Below are 23158 nucleotides of genomic sequence, written 5' to 3'. Positions count from 1 at the left end.
TGGAATGGCACACAAGAATGTATATGAACACTCTCAGCGAGCCAGTGAAGCCTTGACAGAGTGCAAAGTAGACGCACAGATGAAAGTCTAAAGCTCCTTCTCTTCCCCTTTCCCCCTCTCTCTCTCTCTCTCGTACACGCGCACATCAATTCCAACCTTTCAGCGCTCACTCGTGCTCCATATATAACCATCGCAAAACGGCCGGCTGAGACAAAAGAGTAATAGTGAAAGTATGTTGCTGTGACGGAGCCTGGAGCGCAGCAACTCCCTACACCGTAGATCTCCATTAAACAGCCAATCACTATCAAGGCCAAACTCTATTTCCTCTCCTCCGTCTCAGTTTATATCACAGAATAAATACACGGTCGCACAGTTTTGAAACGTTGAAGAAAAGTACGCAAAGTGGACGAGTTAGTCCGAGCGTTCTGTGTATTTTTAAGGCATTTGTAACACATTTGACAACTATTCTCATCAGGTCTGACTGGGATTCATCTAAACGGACAGATAAGTGGGAGTATGGGAAAATATAGGCGAAGCAATTAAGAACAACATGGGAGCTTTATGGGAAATCTGATAGGCGGCACAGAATGACACGCAACAGATGTACAGCGCTGCGTGCCGCACTTCACTCAGAGACAGACAGAGGGAGAAGAGAGAGACCGAGGCAAGGAGCAAAAGAGAGGTAGATGGAGTGCAAGGGAGGTAGAGATAAGAGATGGTATCAAACAATGTGAAACAGAGCGTTTAAATGAGGGGAAAACAGAGACCGGGGGGATAACAGTGGCAGAATGACTGAGTGAACGGAAAAAAGGGAGTGATGAGAATCAGATGACAATCATATCAAGCAGTCTAAGGTGCAATGTTTCAAATCAGAGAGCTGCCCCCGAGTCTGTCTGCCACTCCCTGAAGACAAGAAGAAGAGACTGGGAAAGACAGGAGAGAAAGAGAGAGAGAGAGGGAGAAAGAGAGAGAGAGAGACAGAGAGAGAGAGAGTGCTTACCTCTGCTTTGACTTCTTCCACCAGCCTCGCCTGTGACCACACGGCGCTCCTTTCATACAGCCACTGAACGACAGAGAAGAAGGGGAAAGCAGTGAGCCGGGGGCAAGTGATCGGGACAGAGTGGAATGCTTTGCAGAGGCAGAGAGAGAGAGAGAGAATGAGAGAGAGAGAGAGAGAGAGAGAGAGAGAGAGCAAGCAGAGCAGGAAGGGGAGGGAGAGAGAGGAGAGGTGGGAGGAGAGGGAGGAGGAGGTGGGAGCGCGATCACTTGTTCCTCTGACGGAAACTCGCGAATTGACTCCGGAGGATGAGAGAAAGGAGGAAGAGTGGAGGAGAAGAGAGGAGGAGGAGGAGGAAGGAAAAAAAAAAAAACAACCTCAATAACTAGCAACTACAGGACGGACAGTCACCTCGCTGCTCTACACATCCACTCCTCCACCATCACACACACACACACACACACACACACACACACACACACACACACACACACACACACACACACACACACACACACACACGTAGAGCCGTGCATGCAAACACACACCTACGCACGGAGGGCAGCTAGTAGGCACAAACACACAGCACTTATTCTCTAACCTTATTAAGGCTTTCAGCAGAGCTCGAGTGATGTGAATCACATATCAGAGCGATGACGGCGCGCGCTCGTGTGTGTGTGTGTGTGTGTGTGAGTGTGTGTGTGTGTGTGTGAGATTGTGAGAAAGGTAATGACACATCATACAGACGCAGCAGCGACACATCATATTCATGCAACCTAGAACACACACGCCACACATATGTTCCCCACAAGCGTGCGTCGTTCCGGCTTTTAGCGTTACCATAGCCACACGCAAGGTTCAATACTTTAACTGCATGCCTGAGTGCTTTCTCTGTGTATTATACAGATACTCCAGCAGAAATAGCATAAAGGTGTGTGTAGAAGCCAAGGATGGAGGGAGAGAGGCAGACACAGAGAGGTACGGAGGGAGAGGGAGGTGTTAGAGTGGGCTGTATAGGACGTAGTGAGTGTTGAAGCAGTAAATTGGCATTGTGTAACAGGATACCACACATAGCTCTTTTGCTGCCTAGATCCCCACTACCATTCCCTGAATAGCAAGGCTTTTGTCTGCCTCAAACTCTCTCTCTCTCCAGCCCGCGCCCCCGTCTGTGTAGTGTCTCTCCAGTGAATCAATATCAGATTGCGTGTCAAAAAGTTAAGAAGTTACACCTCTTACTCATAAACACGCATGAGAGGCAAATAAATCACATCCCTCGTTCAGTGTAAAGTAGGGATTTGTGATGTTTTCTGAGAGTGTTTTTAATTGAATCATTTTTTTTTTTTTTAACTTGACTTCTCTCTGCAACTACGGACGTCCTCCAAAATCAAAACCAGATTTACTGCCAATTGGTTTTCACTGAAGAGGAATTTTCCTTGGTGATTTGGTGAATAACAATAAACATAGTAAGGAGATAAAAATAAAGAAAGAAAGAAAAGCAAGTGCTGCAAGTCAGGAAGCATAAACAGAAGAGTGAAAACTGACAATAAAATATTGAAAAATATTCTAAACATATGAACAATTTATTTGTTTATTTTATTTTTATCTAATTATTTTTTTTATTTTAAAAAAGCAGTTTTTTCGTCTAATTCTGCAATTCCTGTTTGTATCCCGTGTAATCCAATGTCTCTGTGCAAATATATTTATATCTATTAAACTTTTCAGTACATTACTACAAACCATGTATGTATTACCATTGAACTATTGAGTAAAGGGATCAATAAAGTTATACATCATCTTATCTTATCTTTATAATAAGCCAAACCTGTCAAATTCACAGTATTTAATGCAGCGTATCTGAAAATAAGTGTAGGTAAACTTTTCTAAATAGAAATTTAAAACATCAAGGTTTGAATCAAGTAATCCGAGGTTTGACAGACAGCCCTAATTTTCAGCAGAGAAAGAATGAGCTCGTTATTGGCACTCTTTTCTTTGTCACATGAGCCGAATTAGTTATTTTTTAAAGCTGCTCTGACTACCTTGAGGTAAATCCAAATCCAGTTTCTTCCTGGGAGAACAGTAAATGTTTAAGTGCTTAAAAACTAGGTAAAACTGTTTGATTTTTAGCCACAAAAAAAGGCATTTATTGACAAGCAAGGCAGAAAAAGACCGACATAAAACTTTAATGTAAGTTCTAGGAGTTAGGAAGAGGGTATCAGACTGAAAGCACTGGTGAATCACGGGTAGTCTTTATTTAAACAAAGTATCTCAGCCTAGATCCATCATCCCAAAGGGAGTGCTTACTCATCTAAACTCTGAGGTCTAAAATAGGCCTGCAGTGGCCTTCCCATTTCACATCTCTCACTCCGGGATCGGTGAATGTCATTGTTTATTATTAGGCCAAACCATTTCCTGCCTTTCTCCAATTCAAGCACATTGTCGAGCGATAGAGGGAGGAGGGAAAAAGAGGAGAGAGAGACTTAAAATGTGGACATAATACACAAGCACATGCATTTGTAAAAGGTTTCAATTGATCTGGCTGATCTTATTAGCCGGTGACCGGCACATCAAACATAGAAAAAGCCTCGGTAAGAACACTCTAGCCAATCGCCCAATCAGGTGTGAGAAAACAGCAGTCCCTCCACACTGTCCTTCCCACCCTCAGAGGCCCCCCTGAACGGCTCCAGTTACATCATCACATAATCTAAAAGGTGAAGGTTCCCAGACAGAAACACAAGCACAGACACACAAAAATGCACACGCACACACAGTGGTAATTAAGATCAGTTACCATGGAGATGGGAGAATTGAAGAAGCTGTTAAAGTGGATTGATTGTGTGTGTGTGTGTGTGTGTGTGTGTGTGTGTGTGTGTGTGTGTGTGTGTGTGTGTGTGTGTGTGTGTGTGTGTGTGTGTGTGTGTGTGTGTGTGTGTGCCTGCGTGTATGCCTGTGTGTGTGTAGCCTTGTAATTCTAGTATCTTATGACTGTGGCTGTTTCTCGATTAGAGGGCAGAGGCAGAGCAGCACTGCTCACCTTGTCAAGATTGAGTAACAGTCTGATAACAAAGGAGACGATAATGATTCAGCTACACTTTAATAAAATTAACTGCTTGATTATTTATCAAGAACTAGCTATGCAGACAGTGATTTTCATGATTTTAGGAAAACCGACCTGACAAACTCTCAACTTCTCTTTCTCGTTGTTGAGTTTTTATGATGTTATCATCATCTGGGAGTTTCAAAATACCTACAGGCTAACAGTCAAGCGTCATTTAAGTTGTAGGATTGATATACTTACAGCTATTTACATCTAATATGAGACATAATTTTCATTATGAGAGCGTCATTACACCGCTATTTACAGCTGTTCAATGGTGAGATAAAGGCTATGCTGCGCCTGTCATTTATAAGCAAATGCTTACAATACACCCAAATACACAGAAAGTTTCTGTGCAAGGAGCCACAAGGATAGAAGGTATTTGTATAATATGAATACAACCCCAATATGTATATATAACCGGCAATATATTATGTTTTATCTTATCAACTTCATTGATTTTTGTTGACATGCTTATTCTGAATTTTGGAAAGGGGCGACAAAAGACTGGGAAAGTCCTCAAAAGGCTCAGTCGTTCAAAAGCAAAAATGGGCTTAGGAACACATAAAACATAAAACTGTTATCCATTTGCAAACAATTGCATTTTGTTTTTGTTTATGTTTGACACAGTTTCCCAGCTTTTTTTGGATTGGGGTTGTAGAATTGCCGTGATTTGAATAACACTGCTGCCAGTCTGGATGATTGATCTCACAAATTGATCTCAAAACCATTTTGATGCATTATTTAGGATGATAACCATCAGGTATCTGCAGTCAATATTATTCGTGGCATGTGACTTTCAAATACAGCCAATCAAGCTGCAGCTTGTACAGCAAAGTTGTCACAGTCGCACCAAACTGAAGTAAAGGTGAAGTCATGTTGTCCTTTACGGATCGACTCAACGGTAAAGCCACGACAGCTATAACTTATGGGCTGTTCTGGACGTCTCAAAGTGTCGGATTTTAGACTGAGGTAAACCAGGTTAATCCAAGACTGGAAGAGGTAATCTCTATCATAACCAGAAAACAGTCTAATGAGTGCACAAAGACAAAGAAAATTAATAATCTATGCATGCATGTGTCAGGTATGAAAGGAATACAAGTGCTACTGTAAATAAGAAGTATTTCAACTGCTGATCACACTGGACAAAGAGAGGTTCAGAAAGCACTAATTATTACTCAAACTTTGTATATTAATTTTTGATAGTGTCAAGTTATAGTACTTGCAGTAGGAAAAAACAACAACACCAGTGATCTTGGTTATATTTCACATATTACCGTAAACATATTAACTTCACTCTTCAGCTCAGAAAAAACATAAAATAAATAAAATTAACAGAGAATGGGACCTTATTCAGGGGAACTGAGGAGGTAATTTTATCTTTTACGTCTTTCCAAATTTATTTTACGAGCATTTCAATGTATATCAGATTTTTTTCACGGTTCAAATATTTGAAAAAGGGTGTTGTGTAGTATCACTCAATTGTTTACAGATAGTACGAATTTATTTCATACATTACAGTCAAGTGTAGGTTTATTTCAAGTATAAATTGATTTAAAGTTAATTGTTTAATTAGATATTTTAGCTAGCTGGTATCTAGCCTTTAATGAAATCCTATTATCTATATCAAAGCAACAAGACCAAACTCTATATTATAAATAACAAAAGAAAGCAGGACTCTTCATACCTCTGGAATTCCCGGTCGATCGAGCCAGTCAGCATAAATAGCACTGAGGGTGAGGCCTTTTCTGCAACACAATGGCACAAGTGTTAGTACTATTCCTATTATTATAGCAGTGACTGTTATTGCCCAAGACACCGTATGAAAACATGGCTCTGGGAAAATATTGTTAGGGCCATGGCAGACTCCAGTTCTAGGCCAACACCTTAAACAAAAAGAGGGGCACACCCACTTTCCTATGCGGGGACAAGCAAACAGGCATGTACAGACAATGAACTGGATTTATATGTATGCATGTAGCGTAAGCACTAATGTGTGTATGCGTGAGTAGCTGCATGGTTTGCACATGAAAACGGTCATATTCCTTACACAAAACACTGTGACAGAACCGGCTTGCTAAGACAAATGTGCACACAAACAAACATTTCATAAGGAGTCCTCATGTGTGTATGCAAACTATACAATATACAAAGTACACACCCAGAGTAACTAGACAACCCCCATCATTAATCCTGCCTCCGCTTAAAGGAAAATTCCACACTTGGTTAGTCTGAAGCTATTACTGTATATTAATCTGTGATATCCAGCCCATTAAAGGGGTTATTTTGTAATGAAAAAGTTATAATTTACATTTTTTCTCTCAGTTATGCTCCTCTAACTGAAGCTCAATTAGTGGTTTCCCACACTGGTTAAAAATACTTTCGAAAGGACCTTGGTCTCATCAGGATATGCAGATAAGGGAATATCAATTGAAAACACATTTGCATCTTTTCTCGCTTTACACAATGCTTAAACAATTCTTTTACATAGCTTAAACGTGTTTAGGAGCAAGCCGTTAAGTTGTGTAGAAGACCCAGAGACTCTCTTATTATCAATAAACTTCTAAAATACCATATCAAAATGAGATCTACTCCAGAACCAAAGATGTAACCGAGGAGTAATATTAATGCTGGATATATATTTTTTCTCGGTTCTGCATGACAGTGTGATGGCCACAAGTGTCTGTCATCTTTTAAATCTCTCTTTAAACTTTTTCAGAATGGCTTTCTCCTGAATCGCTTGCTCTTCACTTGGCTTGCTATTGGCTTTTACTGCAGTTCTCGTTACATGCAAGAAAACGTCTTAATCTTTACCACTAATGGAGCCATAGCGGGTTTAACCTACGTGTGTTGGCCATCTAAGGACTCAGACTCATGATGTCAGCTCTACATTGTCTAAACTTGGTTCAACTCGCATCAGCCAAATTGTACTTAATCCACCTCTCAACGCTTTGTGCTGGAGGCTAATGTTAGCCAACGTGTTAACAAATCAGTCTATGCGCACCATAAGAGTAAAATTTCACGGCCATCCATTCAATACTTCTTGAGATATTTCACTGGCTGATCGACAGTGAGCCACACTGCTGCTAGAGTGGCTAAAAATGGTTTAAAGAGACTGGTATTTGTCGCAAGGTCAAGGCTGAGCTCCTTGCTTCCACACACTGGTAAAGTCCCACTGTGTCATTTCCTATTGTATATTTGGCGGCAACTTTGGCAGATGGAGAGTGGGCGTTCAGTAAAGTGAAGCTAATAAAAGTCTCTTTACACCCTACAGTGTACTAGAAAAGGTATAACTCCCCATAAAGCACCACTTTGACGAGACACTGGACATTAAAAACATCATCAGTGACTTCACTGCTAGGAAATGTTAGCACTTGGCATGTGGGGTTGATCCATAGACAGTTTAATATACATATAAAGACTAAACATCTGCCACACCAACAGTTGAGAGAGCATAAGGTAGGCTTACAAGGGATTACGTGAGCATAGTTTTCTTGTGTGGCAAACAAAAGGTTAATACAGTTAATACACCACTTGAACTGTCAAATATGGTTTCATAATGGAAGATGGAGATCAGCTTATGTCTCACGAGAGCAGACAAGACGTGTATCTACCAGTTTTTTCATGTTAAGCTTGATAACCTCATCTTTTTTGTTTTTCCCTTTAAAGTGATAGATGAGAACATACTGTCTTTTACAAAGAGACGCCTGGAAAACAGGGGTCTTATTAACACAAATCGATTAATGCATTGACTTTCTTTTTTTTTTTTTTTTAAATGTGTGTAACAATTTGCATGTTCAGTTTTAAAAATAGTAAATTCCCCATTTAGTCTGAACACACAGCAGCTATGACCCTCAACACTGAGTGTCTATTCTCATCCTAAACCTTCCCCTTCTAGTGGGTTGTTTACTGAAAGAGGCATCAGATCCAAATATTGACTGTCTCCAACTCCCTCTGTTTAATTCAATCAATCTCTGCTAGTCCAGCAGCACACTCCACATGACAGAAAAGGCAGGAGGAAAACATTCAGAGCAGACAAAAGGATGCAGAGGAGGAGAGGGGTAAGAAAAGAAGTGTTAAAATGCTGTGAGAAACAAAGTGAAAGACAGGCAGGGGCGAAAAAAGACAGGCAGAAGAAGAGGTTAATGAGGCAATCAGGAGAAATAGAGAACTGAATGATTAAGCGAGCGCGGGGAGGGAAAGCGAAAATTAGAAAGGAGGGGAGCAGGAGGAGCAGTTATCCTTTTACACTTCAATTAATATGAGAGTGGATGAGACTGCTCTCTTAACAGGATTAGTGTTGGGAGCTTTCGCTGGTCATGTTTCCACCGCAGTACCAAGTTAGTCAAAGAACAGAGGCCAAATCAACACATGTACTTGACAGGAAATCTACTAATAAGAAGAAAACAAAAAGGAGTTGTAGGGCAAAGAGGAAGTCGTTGGTCAGTATATCTTTGATTTGTCTGGAACTGGAAGCCAGGCTACCAATACTTGAGCCCAAATTAAAGTGGTTTTAATGCGTCTGGGCATATTTTTCATTATTCATGAATTAGACTGAGAGCATTATTCATAGGCACTTACATACCTCTCCATGCCGGGAAAGGTAATCAGCAGCAATCGGAGGAAATCCTGTCCAAAAAGAACAAGAGAAGACAAGCAGAAATGGAGACATTTAGTGTGGGAGGAAAAAAAAAAAAAAAAGAAGAAAGAAAGAGAAAGGCATACCTGATCTTAAGTCAAGAGTGCAAGGTCAAACAGTGTTTGTGTTATGTCCATTATTTAGTGAGAAGACTCAGCCTGCCACCACAGAAACAGGAGCCAGGTGGAACACATCACATATTACACACACACATAGACACAGACGTCCAGGTGTGATCGCTCAGCTTCATGTCCCCAGCAGAATAAACACATGTGGCCGAGACGATGTAAGGTCATCTGTTTGAAATGCTGCTAGTGCATTTTCAACTATTGTAAAACAATGAAGCTTACATCAGCCTCCAATTAATTTATGCAAATGACACCGTGCCTCAGAGACAGGTCGTATCAAAACAGTTCAAATCTGAGCTCAGATTTTATTAGCAGCCTCTCGAGAAGCTGCAGGTCAACAAAGAGATTCAAGTTAATCGAGTAAAAATTAGTTTCCTGTACTACAGCCTCACCTGAGATAAAATGAGCTGCCCGTGGTATTTCTTCACAAATAATCTGAAGAAGTCGACAAATTGTTGCTCGCCCACTTGACTGGCCAAGAACCTGAGGAGGAAGTAACCCTGGACAAAAGGCAAGACAAATAAAGACAACATAATCCATCAAAGACAACAGAGAGAAAACAGGCAGCAACATCTATAGTTATCAATGGGGATGTGGGCAATTAGCTATTATGTCGATTAAATGTATTATTTTAATAATGAACACATTTAAACTGCAATTAAACTCCAATAAGATGGTTCCCTATAAACCCTGGTTTCACTATGCAATTTTGTGTGGCACCGGGCCCAAAATCCCCTGAGAACTGAAGCTTGACTTGCAATCCAGGCTGGCAGCCTGGCAGCATTTTTCTGACTGTTTTCATTTCCCTATTATAAAGTAAATGAATGAATAAACATTGTGCCCTGTGTTCTTTGTAGTCGTTACTCTGAGGAAAAAGGATGTGACGCCAACAATAATACCACTTAGAAACACTACAGGGGCAGCAGCTGTCTGGTTCCACTTAAAATGAGATGGACAGTGTCTTCCTTGTCAAATGTTGCTTTACAAAAACAGAGAACTGCCGTATAAATGTTAATAACAGTTTACTGTGGCATCTGAGGTGTATTTATGTATTTGTTATGCAACTGCGTTCAATAAAAAGCCATTGCATTAATCAGGCAAGTTTCCTGCAGATTATTAACTAGTTATTTGTCAACTTGTATTTAATGAGTTTAGTGACATTTAGTGACATTTCAGCAGCTTTTAAAACACAATTTTGGTCGTGAAAGGACAATTGGACAATGTTTAACCTTATACATTAAATTGGGCTCAATTTTTTTTTTTTTTTGACTAGTCGAGGTTTAAACATCCTCTTAAACTTGATGAAAAACGTCTACTGGATGAGTGGGCCAACCAAAACAACATTATAGAATTTCTATTCAAACGGTTTCCTTACTTTCTTACTACCTCTATCAATTCTTCCTTGTTTTTCCACCTGATCTTTCCCACATTTATCTCACCTTGAGGTAGTGCACTTGCATGAAGGCTTTGTCAGGGTTGAGGGCATGTTTAACTGTGGAGGAGCCAGACTCACTGACCTGGCCAGTGTTTTCCATGTTAGGTCTGCAGAAAGACAAACAGAACAGAGACAAAAACAAAAAAGAAAAAAAAAAAACACACAAAGCTAAGACAGGTGAAGAAAATGGGCAAACTCAGTGGGAGATGTTCAGCACCAGCAATAAACAGGAAGGTGCGGAGCAGAAAGGATGGAGTTACAGAACCTACGCACAGACTTTTTATTTTTTTATCCCACTCTGAGACATTTTAGTTGCAGGAAAACCACAGTTTCTCCAGAGCAAGAATACACTGTCAGCAACACTAAATCCAGCCACTCAGCCGGTCCTCTCAATGGTGAACACTTTGCCAAGTTGCCATACTTTGCCTGAGGCAGGCTGGAAATCAAGCTGTAGATTTATAATAGCATGCTATGCTGTTTATATGACCTCACAGAGCAGCGCTCTGACTTTACTGCCCATGACTCACGGAGCGAACATATAACACTTCGAGAGAAAAGCAACCCCTCGTCTGCAGGCACAAAAGAGGCACGCACTAGGTTTTCGCTTTCCCTGTTACACAGACACAAATCATCCCTTCAACCTCCATAAACACATAAACAAACACACATAAAACCAATAAAAGCCAAACAAACAGGGCGCTGACGTGGGATGCTGTGCAATGATAGTTTCAGTTGGCCGGTATTGATCAGGCTGAGCAGATTAACTCAGTGTGCCAATAGGAAGGCCTTGAAGCATCACCCTCCTGCCAAGTCGATACGCTAGGCGCCTGGCCCACCAATCAATACACCCTTCATCACTGGTGAGCACTTTTCCACAGGACCACTTCATGACAGGGCCAGACACACACACACAAACACACACATGAACGGGGAGTGCAAAATCACACATTCAAATTCACACTCTGATTCGTGTGTGATGTAAAACCTCAATGTTTAATCTCTCAAGTGAGGCTTCAGTTGTGAGCCACAAGTTGGTCAAATATTTGATCTATTTGAGTCTTTGTCCAGGCATGGTGAGCAGCGGAGACGCAGGGAGGGGGGGATGGAGTGGCACAAGAAGAAGAGGAGGAGGAGGAGGAGGAGGAGGATGTGTGGGAGAAATCAAGGACAGGAGATAGACGTGAATGTTTGGTTTGCTCAGTGGACTGAGAGGGAGGAAGTCATCAGCTTCCTGGAATTTCTAGACTCAACTGGACACTCTTAGAAGGACTTTCACCATGCAAATTAGGGTGTGTCCGTCATGATGGACGTATGTGGGCATGTCATATGAATGTTACGTGCAAGAAAAAAAATCACAATACCAATGACCTAATTGGGGAAAATCCATTTTGGAACATCTTGGTAATGACGCTCTGTGTCTGCACAATGAAAGCTGCCCATCGATATTCTGAGCCAGTCAGTGGACGAATGGATTAACAGTAAAATATGCCTGTAAAACACAAGGTTACAGCCAAATCCTGCATTATAGAATAAATAAAAAATCTAAAAAAAATCTCTTAAAAAATGTATCATGAACACAACATTTCCCCCCTTTTCTTTTTCTTTTTTTTTTATCATGGAGTTATTTTTTTAAATTGCTCTCTGTCCAGTCTCCTGCCCGTAGAGCCCATGTCTGTCTGTTACTACTGATAAGATGAAATAGACTCTTTTTAAGACAGCAGGACGTGCTGTATCCCTGGGAAATGGTGTGTGTGTATGTGTGTGTGAGTGAGTGTGTGTGTGTGTGTGTGTCAGACAGAGAAGTACAGAGAAAAAGAGGGACTGGGGCAAGAGACAAAAACAATGACAGAACATGTATTTCCAGAAGAGAAAATGTGTCTGTTTCGTGCGTCAGAGATACCGGCGGCACAGCGCGGAGAGGAAAAAAGTTGATCCATCACTGCCGCGTTAGACAAAGGAACTCCACCCTTCCCTCTGTCCAAAACCCGGGATGTATGGATGTGTAAATCCCCGATCTTTCGCCTTCTCTCTTTGTCGGAGATGATTTACTACAGCTTTAAGAGGAATCGCCGCCTGCTGCCTTGGAGAATCACACAATAGCTCAATGTATTGCAGAATAAATGGTGCTCTTATCTTGACTCGTAGGCCGTGTGTGTGAGAGGGAGGGTGTTTGTCTCTGTGTGTGTGCACCCATACATACACCTGGGTGTGTCTGAGATTGAAAGAGAGAAAGAGCGGGAGGAAATCAGGAGCTATTAGTGACAGAACTTAATGTGAAATGTACACACACGCACACACACACACACACAGAGGTTTATAGCTCCGCAAGCCATATCCTGACAAATTACACTGGGTTGACTGTGGAAACCGGATAAGGTAGAGCAGCACTCCCAGCAGCCCAGTGAATCAGCAGGGAGAATGGCGTCTGGCCCAGGCTGCCCTAAATATAACTCATCTGAAATGGACTGATAAACACTGGCCACTGGGGCCCCTTCTGGATCAAGGGGTGTCGATTGTGACCCACTGAACTTAGGAAGCGCCAATCTGCCATTTAGCCTTTGTGTGTGTGTCTGGTCTGTGTATACTGGGAAGGTTTTTGCATATCTCTCTGTACATCCCATTGCGCTTTCTTTCCTTTCACTGGGTCTTTTCTAACATTTCTCTGTGCATTGTGACAACCAGCTTGTGTTTATTCATGCTATGTTTGCCCACAGTTGTGATGCCAAACAGTGAAGCCGCAGCAGGACTCCGACTTACTGGCAGCCTAGCCCACATCAAAAAGTGGCATCGCCAACTTTGGCATAAACTAAGATCTTAGTTACATCTGACCTTCGTATGCCCCTTGAGTTTTCCTCTAAACAGTACCAAGACATGTATCATAGTATGACAGCCATGTGCAAAACCATGAGACTACAGATAGACAGAATGACAGACTAAATGTAAGGCTGTAGAATAAACACTGGAGTAAAACTAGTAACAGCATCGACTGCGACGGGGTCAAAGTCACTGGCCAGAGAAAGATCAAGGACGCCACATACGATGACAGAGACCCTCCTTAAACAGAGATGGAGTTACAGTCACCCTCCCACAGATCCATGAGATGTGGTTAAATGCTGAAAGTTGAGATTTCTTGTCTCATATATACTGTTCCCAAGGTCAAGAATGATGTTGACTAACAGTGGGAAAGCTTTAGTGAGTAAAGGTCTGAAGGGAACAATGATCATGTAAATCAACTGTTGGTCTGGTATATTTATAATATGCTATGTGCTAACTTGTCATGTGCTTATTGCCCACCACATTATTGTAACCAAGTAGGATCCATTTTTTTTTCTGTTTATTTTGTTTGTTTGTGTTTATTCTTTTTCTGTCCACTTCTTTTTGCTGGTGAAAGATCTTGTTATAAATGAAATGAAAATTTAAAATGATGAAACAACCCACGTGTAAAACAAATAATCTATAGCTAATTTTGTTAGCCTTTGATTTAATTTTGCTTGATAACACGTGTTGGGACATCAAAATTGGATACACTAATTGTTTCATTTTATTTCATATTTTAGTCATTTCTTGATCGTGTGTAGGGGGAGTCCTCTGAATTACTGAAAATTAGTGCTGAACAAAAAGGGAAAATAGGAATCTCCTTGAAAGAACTCATCCGTTTGAATCCAAGAAGCACTTATTGCTACCACTCCAATAGGTTGATTCTTGGACAGATACATTTTTCCTTTCTTTTGGTTGCATGCTGTTGTGATGTCCCACATCCTCTTGTATGTTGTGTTAGTGTTTTTACCCATTTCTGTGTATCAAATTTCCCCTCGAGGGACATTAAAAAGTCAGCACTGAACTGAACTGAAGAAAATATTCAGTTATTATACATTTATTATTGGCAACTTTTTTCATCATGTTAAATTGTATGCCTGCCATTTCTCATTTTTGTATGTTGGTTTTTGCCTGCTGTGCACCAAAACACTGTCTTTATTTTCCCTATCGTTGGTATCAAATTACATCCTTTTTTTCCCCCCAGGAAATTATTTGGAAATTACAAACTCACATAATGACAACATTTTGTAAAATAATAACAGCATATGATCGTACAGTATGATCCTACAGTATGATCCTGATTTAAATCCACATTATGTAATGTTAATGGTCTCTCAATCAAAACAAACAAAATACATAAGTAGTTTGGGTTCATTGGAGCTGTCGTCTTCATTGTTAAGGTCATATTTTAGCGTTTCATTATCGTTATGTTTAGTCACATTCGCCAACTTCCTTCCTCACTCCCTGATTCTCTCCTGAAAGTTATAGCAACAGGCGACCAAATGAAACGCACAGTTACCTTCATTAACATACAGATTTCTCTGGGTTTGACCATTGTTGGTACACAACTCAGTAAAATATATGATAAAGGTGTAGTCATTCATAGACATTTTAAAGCAGAAATTTACTGTTTGAATATATGTCATCAGTCAGTCAGTACTGACTGAATATTACTGTTATGTTACATTATTATATTTTCCATACGCAAGATCTATTTTGAATATGCTTTTGGCATTTTAAAATTGATAGACGATGACAAACAACAAAATGGAGGTCAAGAAGGGACACTGGAAACTAATAATTATGTAATTTTATTTTGATCCAGCATATATTATATATAAATGTCTACAAGGTACGTTTTTTCATCTCCTACGTTTGTCTTTTTCTCACCCCTTTTTTTATTTTTTTAAATGCCGTTTTATGTGAATAGTGTTACGGTAGTTCGTCTGTACATGTGTGTGCGTGTATGGGTGTAGATATTTGTATGTAATGTACTGTATTACTATATATGTTAAAAAAAGACAACTGACTTTCCTTTGAGCTTTACTAAAATGAACATGTTGATCGCAGTAGAAAAACATGAACGGGCAAATTGACGCTATTAAAAATTGTTATTGCACTTGACTCAAAGGCGGTATGCAAGCTAATGAGATAATGTATGAGCAGGGCTCCTTTATGCCTCAACACCCTTTTTCCATTGCTACAAGATATGTGAGGATTAAAAAAGGCTTTTCTTTGGGTGCCACTTAAGCAATTACTTTTCAATACTAACGTGTTTCCATGTAACCTAATCAGTCGAAATGTACGCATCGGTGCATTTGGGCACGTATGTCTGTGCATGTGTGAGTGCATATGTTGTTTGCATTTTTCAGATGTTAGTTTTATGTTGTTGATTTAACCCCGTCAGGTGCAGAGAAACCCAACCCTGATCCTCCTAATCACCCGTGCATCTACCTCATAGGGGAACACCCTGATAGACTGTTAGACACACACAGCTCTCAAGTGCATGTTTAACCCTTTCACTCACACTCCGCTTCATGTTGTAAGGAATACCCCTGTGTCACAATCATTAATCCTATGATGTTAAGCCTCCATATTGCACAACATATACAGGAGGCAACCAGCATTTCAGTCTGAAAACAACATTTTCCAAACAGAGCCAACCTTGTTAGTTTAAAACAATGGCGAGCCTGAATTGATTTTAATTCTAAATACTATTTATTAATGAGTGTTTCCATTGTGTGACGACAACGCATTATTAGTGAGGTGACATTGTTAGAAGTTAGTGCCAAGCAGAAGTGCCATTAAATCAATAACACATTGATTTGCTGCTGCACTCTGTACGGTCTCTTACAAGCATGAATGTCAATAGCACACTATGCTACAAGTGTCATCTCCAGTGTTTTATTCAAAGGAAGAGCCACTATGTGAAAGACAGACACAGTGCTGACAAGTGTTAACAAGCCTGCCCTTAAACAGTTAACTCCAGGCTGGGGTTTACATCTATAATCCTCTGATGACACTGTGCTTCCACTGAAGATAAAACAAACAGGGTGTGGGTCCCACATTGTCAGGATCAGATGAAGAGTTTGTGTGTTTGTGCGTGCTCGCTGTGCTTGTGTGAAGAGCTTCTCAAAAACATGACAGTACAGTACACCTGGATATACTTGCCACACCTGCCACACCTGTATCCCTGGAATGAATACCTCAAGCTCACGTTTGTGTCTACACGTGTAGACACTAACAAAAGATGGGCATACTTTGACCTAAAAAAGTTGACTGTGTCTCCTACGGTCAATTAGTGAAAGACAAATGCAGCTTATTCCAACATTTATCTCTCCTCACTCTGTCCTATGCCTATGCTCGTCTATGGCTAAACTTTCTGGAGTGTAAATTCTGATTAATTTACAGGTATGAAAGACATCCTGTGCTTCAGACTTAGGATCATTGTTTTGTACAGTAAAATGTGTTTTAGGGGTGGCTTTGCAAAAGTTAATCACTGGATTGATATACCTTATTTCTCACTAACAGAGTTCAGATTTTAAAGGTGAACAAAACCATTTCAACTGCCATCATGATCAATGTTGGGGCCCTCCAGGGTTGTGTGAGTTCAGCCATGCTTTTCACTTTCTTTCCCACCGATTGCCGTACCGACACACCAAATCAATGCATTCTAATGTATTCTGATGATGCGGCTCGATTATCTCTGTTAAGAAACTGGGCTTCACCAACATGCCGTGAATGAAGCGGTTGAGTTGAGCTTATGACGTTCATAAAGTTTCTATTGTTATCCATAAGAAAAATAATACAATCTTGCAGGTATCTTCATGCATATACTTGGGTTTAGTGATTGACCTGTTATCCTGGAAAGAGCATATTGGATTTGTCTGCAGAAAAACAGAAAAAAAAAACAATACAAAGCTTTTCTTTTCTCCGCTGCATTAGGTCTTTTGAGGCAAGTCCAAACTATTGTAAATACTACAAGGTACAAGTGATTTTCAATTGCTTTAAAGTCAAAACTGCTCCACCAAATGAAAATCTGCTCAAAGATTGTAGGCTAACCCCTGCAGATTCTCTCTGTATCAGCTGCCCATAATGAAATATTAAGGCTGTGAGATATACAGGGTTACAGGAAAAAAACTACCACATTTACTTCAAATAAAAGTGGTCCTACTGCACATTTTGACAAGGCAAATTATAAACAAATGATCTTTAAAAATCAACCCGGATAAAATGGATGTCTGCCGTTTAGGGTCACTGAGACATGTAAGTCACATAAGAAGTGTATGTGAAGTGTGTGTGAAGAGTATCTCAAGCACTGATACCAGACTACTACCCATACATAGGGATAAAACAGTGGGGAGGTTGACCAGCAGTAAGCAGTATGAGTGCGTTTCATGTCAGTGTTTATTACTGCATTCTGCTTTAAGCAAGCTTACTGAAGGTGCTGTTGCTTAGTATCAACAAGCAATTTCCTCCATAGCGGCAACGGCGGTAAGATAATTAAAACAAGATGTACTTGACAAAAAAAAAAACACACACCTGAGGATTTGAAGCACCTCCTCCGAGTTCTTCAACTCATCAGAGAGTCGTCTCCACCTCAGCAGTGCTTTCAGGTCAGACTGTTCTGCTGTCTCTTGGAAGGAGAGCTGGAGGAAGATATATGGAGAGTTACAAAGATGTGAGGTTAAAGTAGAGCAAAGTCAGGGGAGGAAAAACTAAATACTGTGAATTTCATCAGAAAAAGCAGGCAGCACTGCCCTACTATCTCTTGTCACTGTGTCTTATTGATTTTGGCAGCAATAACATGTCCGCTGAAATCTACTTCCTCAGCACCGTGCTCATATCATAAAGGTGACATGATTAAACAGCCCAGACACAAAAAAAAACATTTGTGTAACTCCAGATGGTGTGGGAAAGCAGAAGGGAGGATTAGACCTGTCTGCATATCAACTCCCGGATCACAACTGAAGTTAGTGTTGCAAGCAAGTGATTCATACCAATGCTACACCCTCTTCCTTTGTCCTGTTGTTTGTCTTGTTTATCGTTTATCCTGTATGTATCGTTAATGAGAATGACATCTGGAGCAGTGCACAGTACATTGTCTCGTTGTTCTTTGATGTATGATCTACTTCTCTTAAATGTTTTTTTGCAGAGGATTAGGTTGCAGTAGCACTTTTTCACAACTTTTCTGAGCTTTGTCCTTTGTACATTTCAGTAGGTCAGGAGGTTTGGGGTTGATGGTTTATTCTGTGGTGTGCCAGGAACTTCTTTACCCTTTTGTTTTGTTTGGCCACCTCCTCTGAATTTTCAGATGTAGTTTTTGTTTCTTGTTTGTGCTTTTTTTGTACTGGAACTTGGATTGGTGCCTTTGTAAATTATTTCCTTGTGTGCTTGATGTATGGTTTTACAACACTAATGTCATGGCCAACTCTGCTTGACATGCACTCCAACCACAACAGTAATATTTGGAAATCCTGGCACATAAATTGTGGAAATGGAAAGTTGGAAGGTCAACATGTTTTTCATACCAATGGTTTAAAAGGTGCTGGATATTTAGTGTCACTTTTAGATCATGACGAGAAATAAATAAACTAAAAAACCACAGACATTCACTTAATGATTCTTGAGGTTTTATTCACTGAGTGATTTCTATTTCAAATGAGAGAAAGTTGCTTTCTCAGTGGTAGCTTCCTCAAGATGGAGACAGAATGGCTTCACAGTTGAAGGAGCACTATGTAGTTTTAGAGAAGAAATTCAAACTCAGAATCTTAATATTTACAATATCAATGAGGTAATAATAAAATCATACATATTTTTTTTTTTCCATAACTGAATGAACAAGCTGTTGCCAGAGGAAAATAAGGTCCCCAGAACATTGTTTGAAGCTAGAAATGTGGCACTGTGTTGTCCTTTAAGGTCAATTTGTTCAGTCATGACAACAAATAAAATTTGTTGATTTAGTTTGTTAAGGCATAAAAAAAAAATCAGTCAATGAAGATCTTTATCCTCTGATTAAAATTCCATTCGCAAAACTACATAGTGCACCTTTAAGCTAAACTGGTGTATCTAAAAGCTCATATTACCATCTAAAGGTGTTTGTCTACCTGGGGCGACCGCCTAAAAAGGCCTTTAAAGGAGACGTATTATGCTCATTTTCAAATTCTTAATTTTATTTTGGGTTACTACTGGAATAGGTATATATATTTTAATGCTCAAAAAACACATCAGTTTTCTCATTTTGTCCAGTGCCGCAGTGCTGAATTCCCCCTCTGTCTGAGTTTTTGTTCCTGTCTCTTTAAGGCCCCCCACTCCAGAATAGCCAGTTTCCTCTGATTGGTCAGCTCACACACGCCTGACCCAGCAATGCTAAAAACAACAGATTAGCTGTACTAAATAGATTCTTATGTGCCAAACTAGCGGCTGGGCTTAAATTACGCAATTGTATGACATGGTGATGTAGTATGATGTCACAAATTCACGGAAATAAAGGCGGGGCTAATGACGAGGCGTTTCAGGAGCAGAGTTTTCTCTGAGAGAGGAGCTTTCTGCTGATGCGGACTTTGACCTTGTAAACTATCAAGATCTTCCACATGCACAAGAACATTTATAACACACAGAAATAACCCAAAAGCATAATAGGTCTCCTTTAAGTTACTTTCATAAAATAGCTGTAGTCAACCACAATCATCTGGATTGTACTGTACTTGTTGTGCTTGGGCCCAGATAATGTCCTCCAGGTAGGTGGCAAAACCCTCGCTGATCCATTCCTCAGTCCAGTCTTTGGCTCCGATAACCAGGCCAAACCAGGAGTGGGCGATCTCATGGCACATCCTGGACCCACATAGAGACAGGCTGTTCTCCCCGGGGCCAGAACTCCCAGCATACAACACACTCTGGGACAGGAAAATTATATGGGGGCTAGGGAAGACAAATGACAGAAATAAAGGGTGAACAAAAAAATTAAAAATTAAAAATTATAATGGGGGGGGGGGGGGGGGGGGGGGAGTGAGAAATGAGTAAGGGAGGGATAAAAAGGGAATGTTTTTACAATCAAGGAGGTTCAGGAAGTAAGAGGAAACACAGAGAGGTTAGCGTGAGAAAAGATGTTTGCTCAGAAGAATAAAAAGTAAAAAAAGATCAAAGAGTTAGTGTGGTAATGTTCCACACCTATGATTACCGAAAATTTAGCCTGGACACGTGTGAGCATTAATGAGTATGGGAGTCACTGACTGCCCATCCCTGCTATTATCTACCCTCTACATTATGTTCAGCAAAAGGGCAGCTTACTCATCAAGTGTTGGTGCCAAACCTAACTGCCCTGTGCAAACATTATGTGAGTACATCATGTTCCCTCGACTAAAATTGTCAACCAACAATGGGTATAAAAAAAAACTGAAATAGGCAATTTTGGGAGTTTTTGTCCAACAGTTTTATAGCCTCCACTTTTTCTCTCGCACTTTGTTTCTAAGCATGACTTCAAGAAAATGCTTCACATTTTAGGTTAGGTCAGGAAGATGTCAGGACTTTTAAAATAAAATATAATTATAAACTTGACCCGACCCGTTCCCTTGTAAGATTCTCTAATGAGATGAAAAGGAAGGAATTCAAAACAAAGCTCGACTTGTGACTATATTTAGAACTACAGGCATCTTATTACATACCCATGACTGATTTATTGAGCAGTTAAGTTAATTAAGATTTGCCTTGCACTCGTCTGATAAGGAAATTAAACACATGATAAAAATTTGATTGCATGCATATGAAGTATTTCCAAATAAAGCAACTGGTGTTCTCTGTGCACTTTTTTTAACAGGTAATAGATGTACAGCAATCATATACTAAAGTGCACAACAAAACTGCTTTAAATTGTTTTGGAAACACAGAAGGTAAGATTAACTTCAACAGTGATTGTACAAGGGTGTGTGTGAGTGTCTTACTCAACAAATTTAAAATCTTCATTAGGCTTTTCAGCCAATGACAGCTTATCAAAGCTCTGAGCCGAGCAAAACTGAAGAGGGAATAACACGGCTGTCAGCAGCTAAATTCCAATATAATTGTTTGCAAATGTGAGTTGGTAATTACTATTCTGTATAGACAATAGTTTCCCCCTAATGTCCATTTTAGATTTCTGATTTAATTAAATTTCTTCTCAATTAAGGAAACACATTTCAGGTTTGTCTGTAAGTTTATCTCACTGCACATGAGTCTCGCCAACAGAGAATACTGAGCTGCTAATATAGGAGTCCTACAGGCACACACCTCATTGAGATACAAGTATCGAGGGCTGGGCTTGGCGAGTGCTTTAAAACCTTTTATAAGAAATTATGCAACATGTTGGAGGCTGTGATTTTCTTCAAATGGATCAATTCTAAGATTAAAAAAATATTATTGAGTCAAGTATTTAATATATCCCCAAAGATGTATTGACAAGACTAAGCTAAATGGTAAATGGTAAATGGACTTGCATTTCTATAGCACTTTACAACACTTGTCAAATTCACCCATTCACACACACATTCATACACTGATGGCAGAGGCTGCCATGCAAGGTGCCAACCTGCTCATCAGGAGCAATTTGGGGTTCAGTATCTTCCAATTACTGGACGATCCACTCGAGCTATAGCCGCATTACATACAGTACAGCTAACAGTACAATGTTCCCAATAGCTGTGTTCCCAACTGACTGTAAAGCGAATTTGAAGCACACTGGGCTTTTTTACATCGTTTGTATCCTACTTGGAAACTATTTTTCCATTTTTCAAACTAGACTAAGATCCAAGTGGGATCCAAAACGTGTCTCATAAAACCTCTGTGGCATGGAGTTGAGTTTGCAGGCGTTACCTTCTCTTCATTGAATTCTCTTGGAGGGAAAACAGCTCATCAGTCATTTGAATTAAATGTGCTTTACGTTACAACTTGATTGAAAAACTTTTTCCTATTTCCTATTATGTATATTTGCTATTATAGAGAAGGCAAAAAGCCCTCAAGCAGGTGTAAAAACATTTCAGATACTGTTGTGTGATCAGCCTTTGTTAATGCAATACTTCAACTTGTGTACAAAAATATGATGATTGAAAACACGGCTGATGACAATGCTAACAAGCTGATGTGAAGCAAGTATGAGAACCATGTTCACCATCTTAGTTTGGCATGTTAGCATTTGGTAGCACTAAACACAATGCACAGCTGAGGCAGGTAGTTCACCAAGGAACTGGACAAATAATGAGCTGATGGGCCTGATGATGAAGATGAAAGGATGAAGGACCACAAAAGTTAATGTAATTTGTCGTAAGGGAATGTGCCTACCAAATTTCACACCATCCAGCCAGTCATTTTTGAGATATTTCAGTCTGGACCGAAAAGCTGGACCGACTGACCTACATGGCTTGAGAAGTTAAATTTTAAAGCAGTTTGCAGTTTGAACTACACTTGTTTAATTCTTGATGCTACACACGAACTGTCTGAGACGTTCACGCTGCCAGCTTCTCAGCTTCTCGTAAACACAGGAACACAGGACATGTGACTTTTAACCATGAGACAGCGCTGGTAGAACAGGACAAATAGGAGTGCGCAGTCAAAGCCAAGGTCATGGCTGAAGACTTTTCTGGAGCATTCTTTCCTTCTGTCTTATGTAACCGGCTCTGGGTGCCCTGAGGGGCTTAGGGCTGACTGTGCGTGAGATGCAGGCTATTCTTCAACAGAAGAATGGGAGAGGGGTCACAGAGGTGCGAATGAATGGTCTCTCTCTCCCTCCTGGCCCATATAACAACACAGGACTGTCTAGAATTCCTTTCACACTCTCTAGATCTTAAGTGTCCCAGCCACTATTGAGCTGACGCTGGTGGGAGAGTTTACGGCAAACTGCAGGTCCTTATTGAAAAGTATCTGTCAAAAGGGTCATACAACCCAAATACTGTGACAAATACATCAAAGATGCCTCTAGATTACAGAAGAAATCATTATCGCTCTGTTTTGCTTCATTATAGTCAGCTTTTTTGAAGCATCGTCACTATACTGTATGTTAACTACATTCAAACATCACATA

At 40.2% G+C, this 23158-nt stretch overlaps 1 protein-coding gene across 3 annotated transcripts in view; it reads right to left on the bottom strand.

Moving 5' to 3' along the window:
• aopep (aminopeptidase O (putative)) overlaps nucleotides 1-23158 on the bottom strand; it is a 79281-nt gene that overhangs the window by 35770 nt on the left and 20353 nt on the right. For 2 of the 3 annotated variants that reach the window (XM_084360033.1, XM_084360034.1), the window contains exons 7-13: nucleotides 19818-20031; nucleotides 17653-17759; nucleotides 10298-10400; nucleotides 9251-9358; nucleotides 8677-8720; nucleotides 5779-5839; nucleotides 1001-1063 (exon numbers count right to left, since the gene is read on the bottom strand). In XM_084360033.1, the coding sequence (XP_084216159.1) occupies nucleotides 1001-1063; nucleotides 5779-5839; nucleotides 8677-8720; nucleotides 9251-9358; nucleotides 10298-10400; nucleotides 17653-17759; nucleotides 19818-20031 (700 nt within the window). Of the gene's footprint in view, nucleotides 1-1000; nucleotides 1064-3308; nucleotides 3411-5778; nucleotides 5840-8676; nucleotides 8721-9250; nucleotides 9359-10297; nucleotides 10401-17652; nucleotides 17760-19817; nucleotides 20032-23158 lie in introns of those variants that run through there. The other variant, XM_084360035.1, reaches the window with a different exon arrangement.

This window comes from Pagrus pagrus (genome assembly GCF_965226575.1).
Source record: "Pagrus pagrus genome assembly, chromosome: 8".
NCBI classification, from domain to species: domain Eukaryota; kingdom Metazoa; phylum Chordata; class Actinopteri; order Spariformes; family Sparidae; genus Pagrus; species Pagrus pagrus.
Note: the sequence above shows the minus strand (reverse complement) of the source record. Positions and strands in the feature narration are given on the sequence as shown.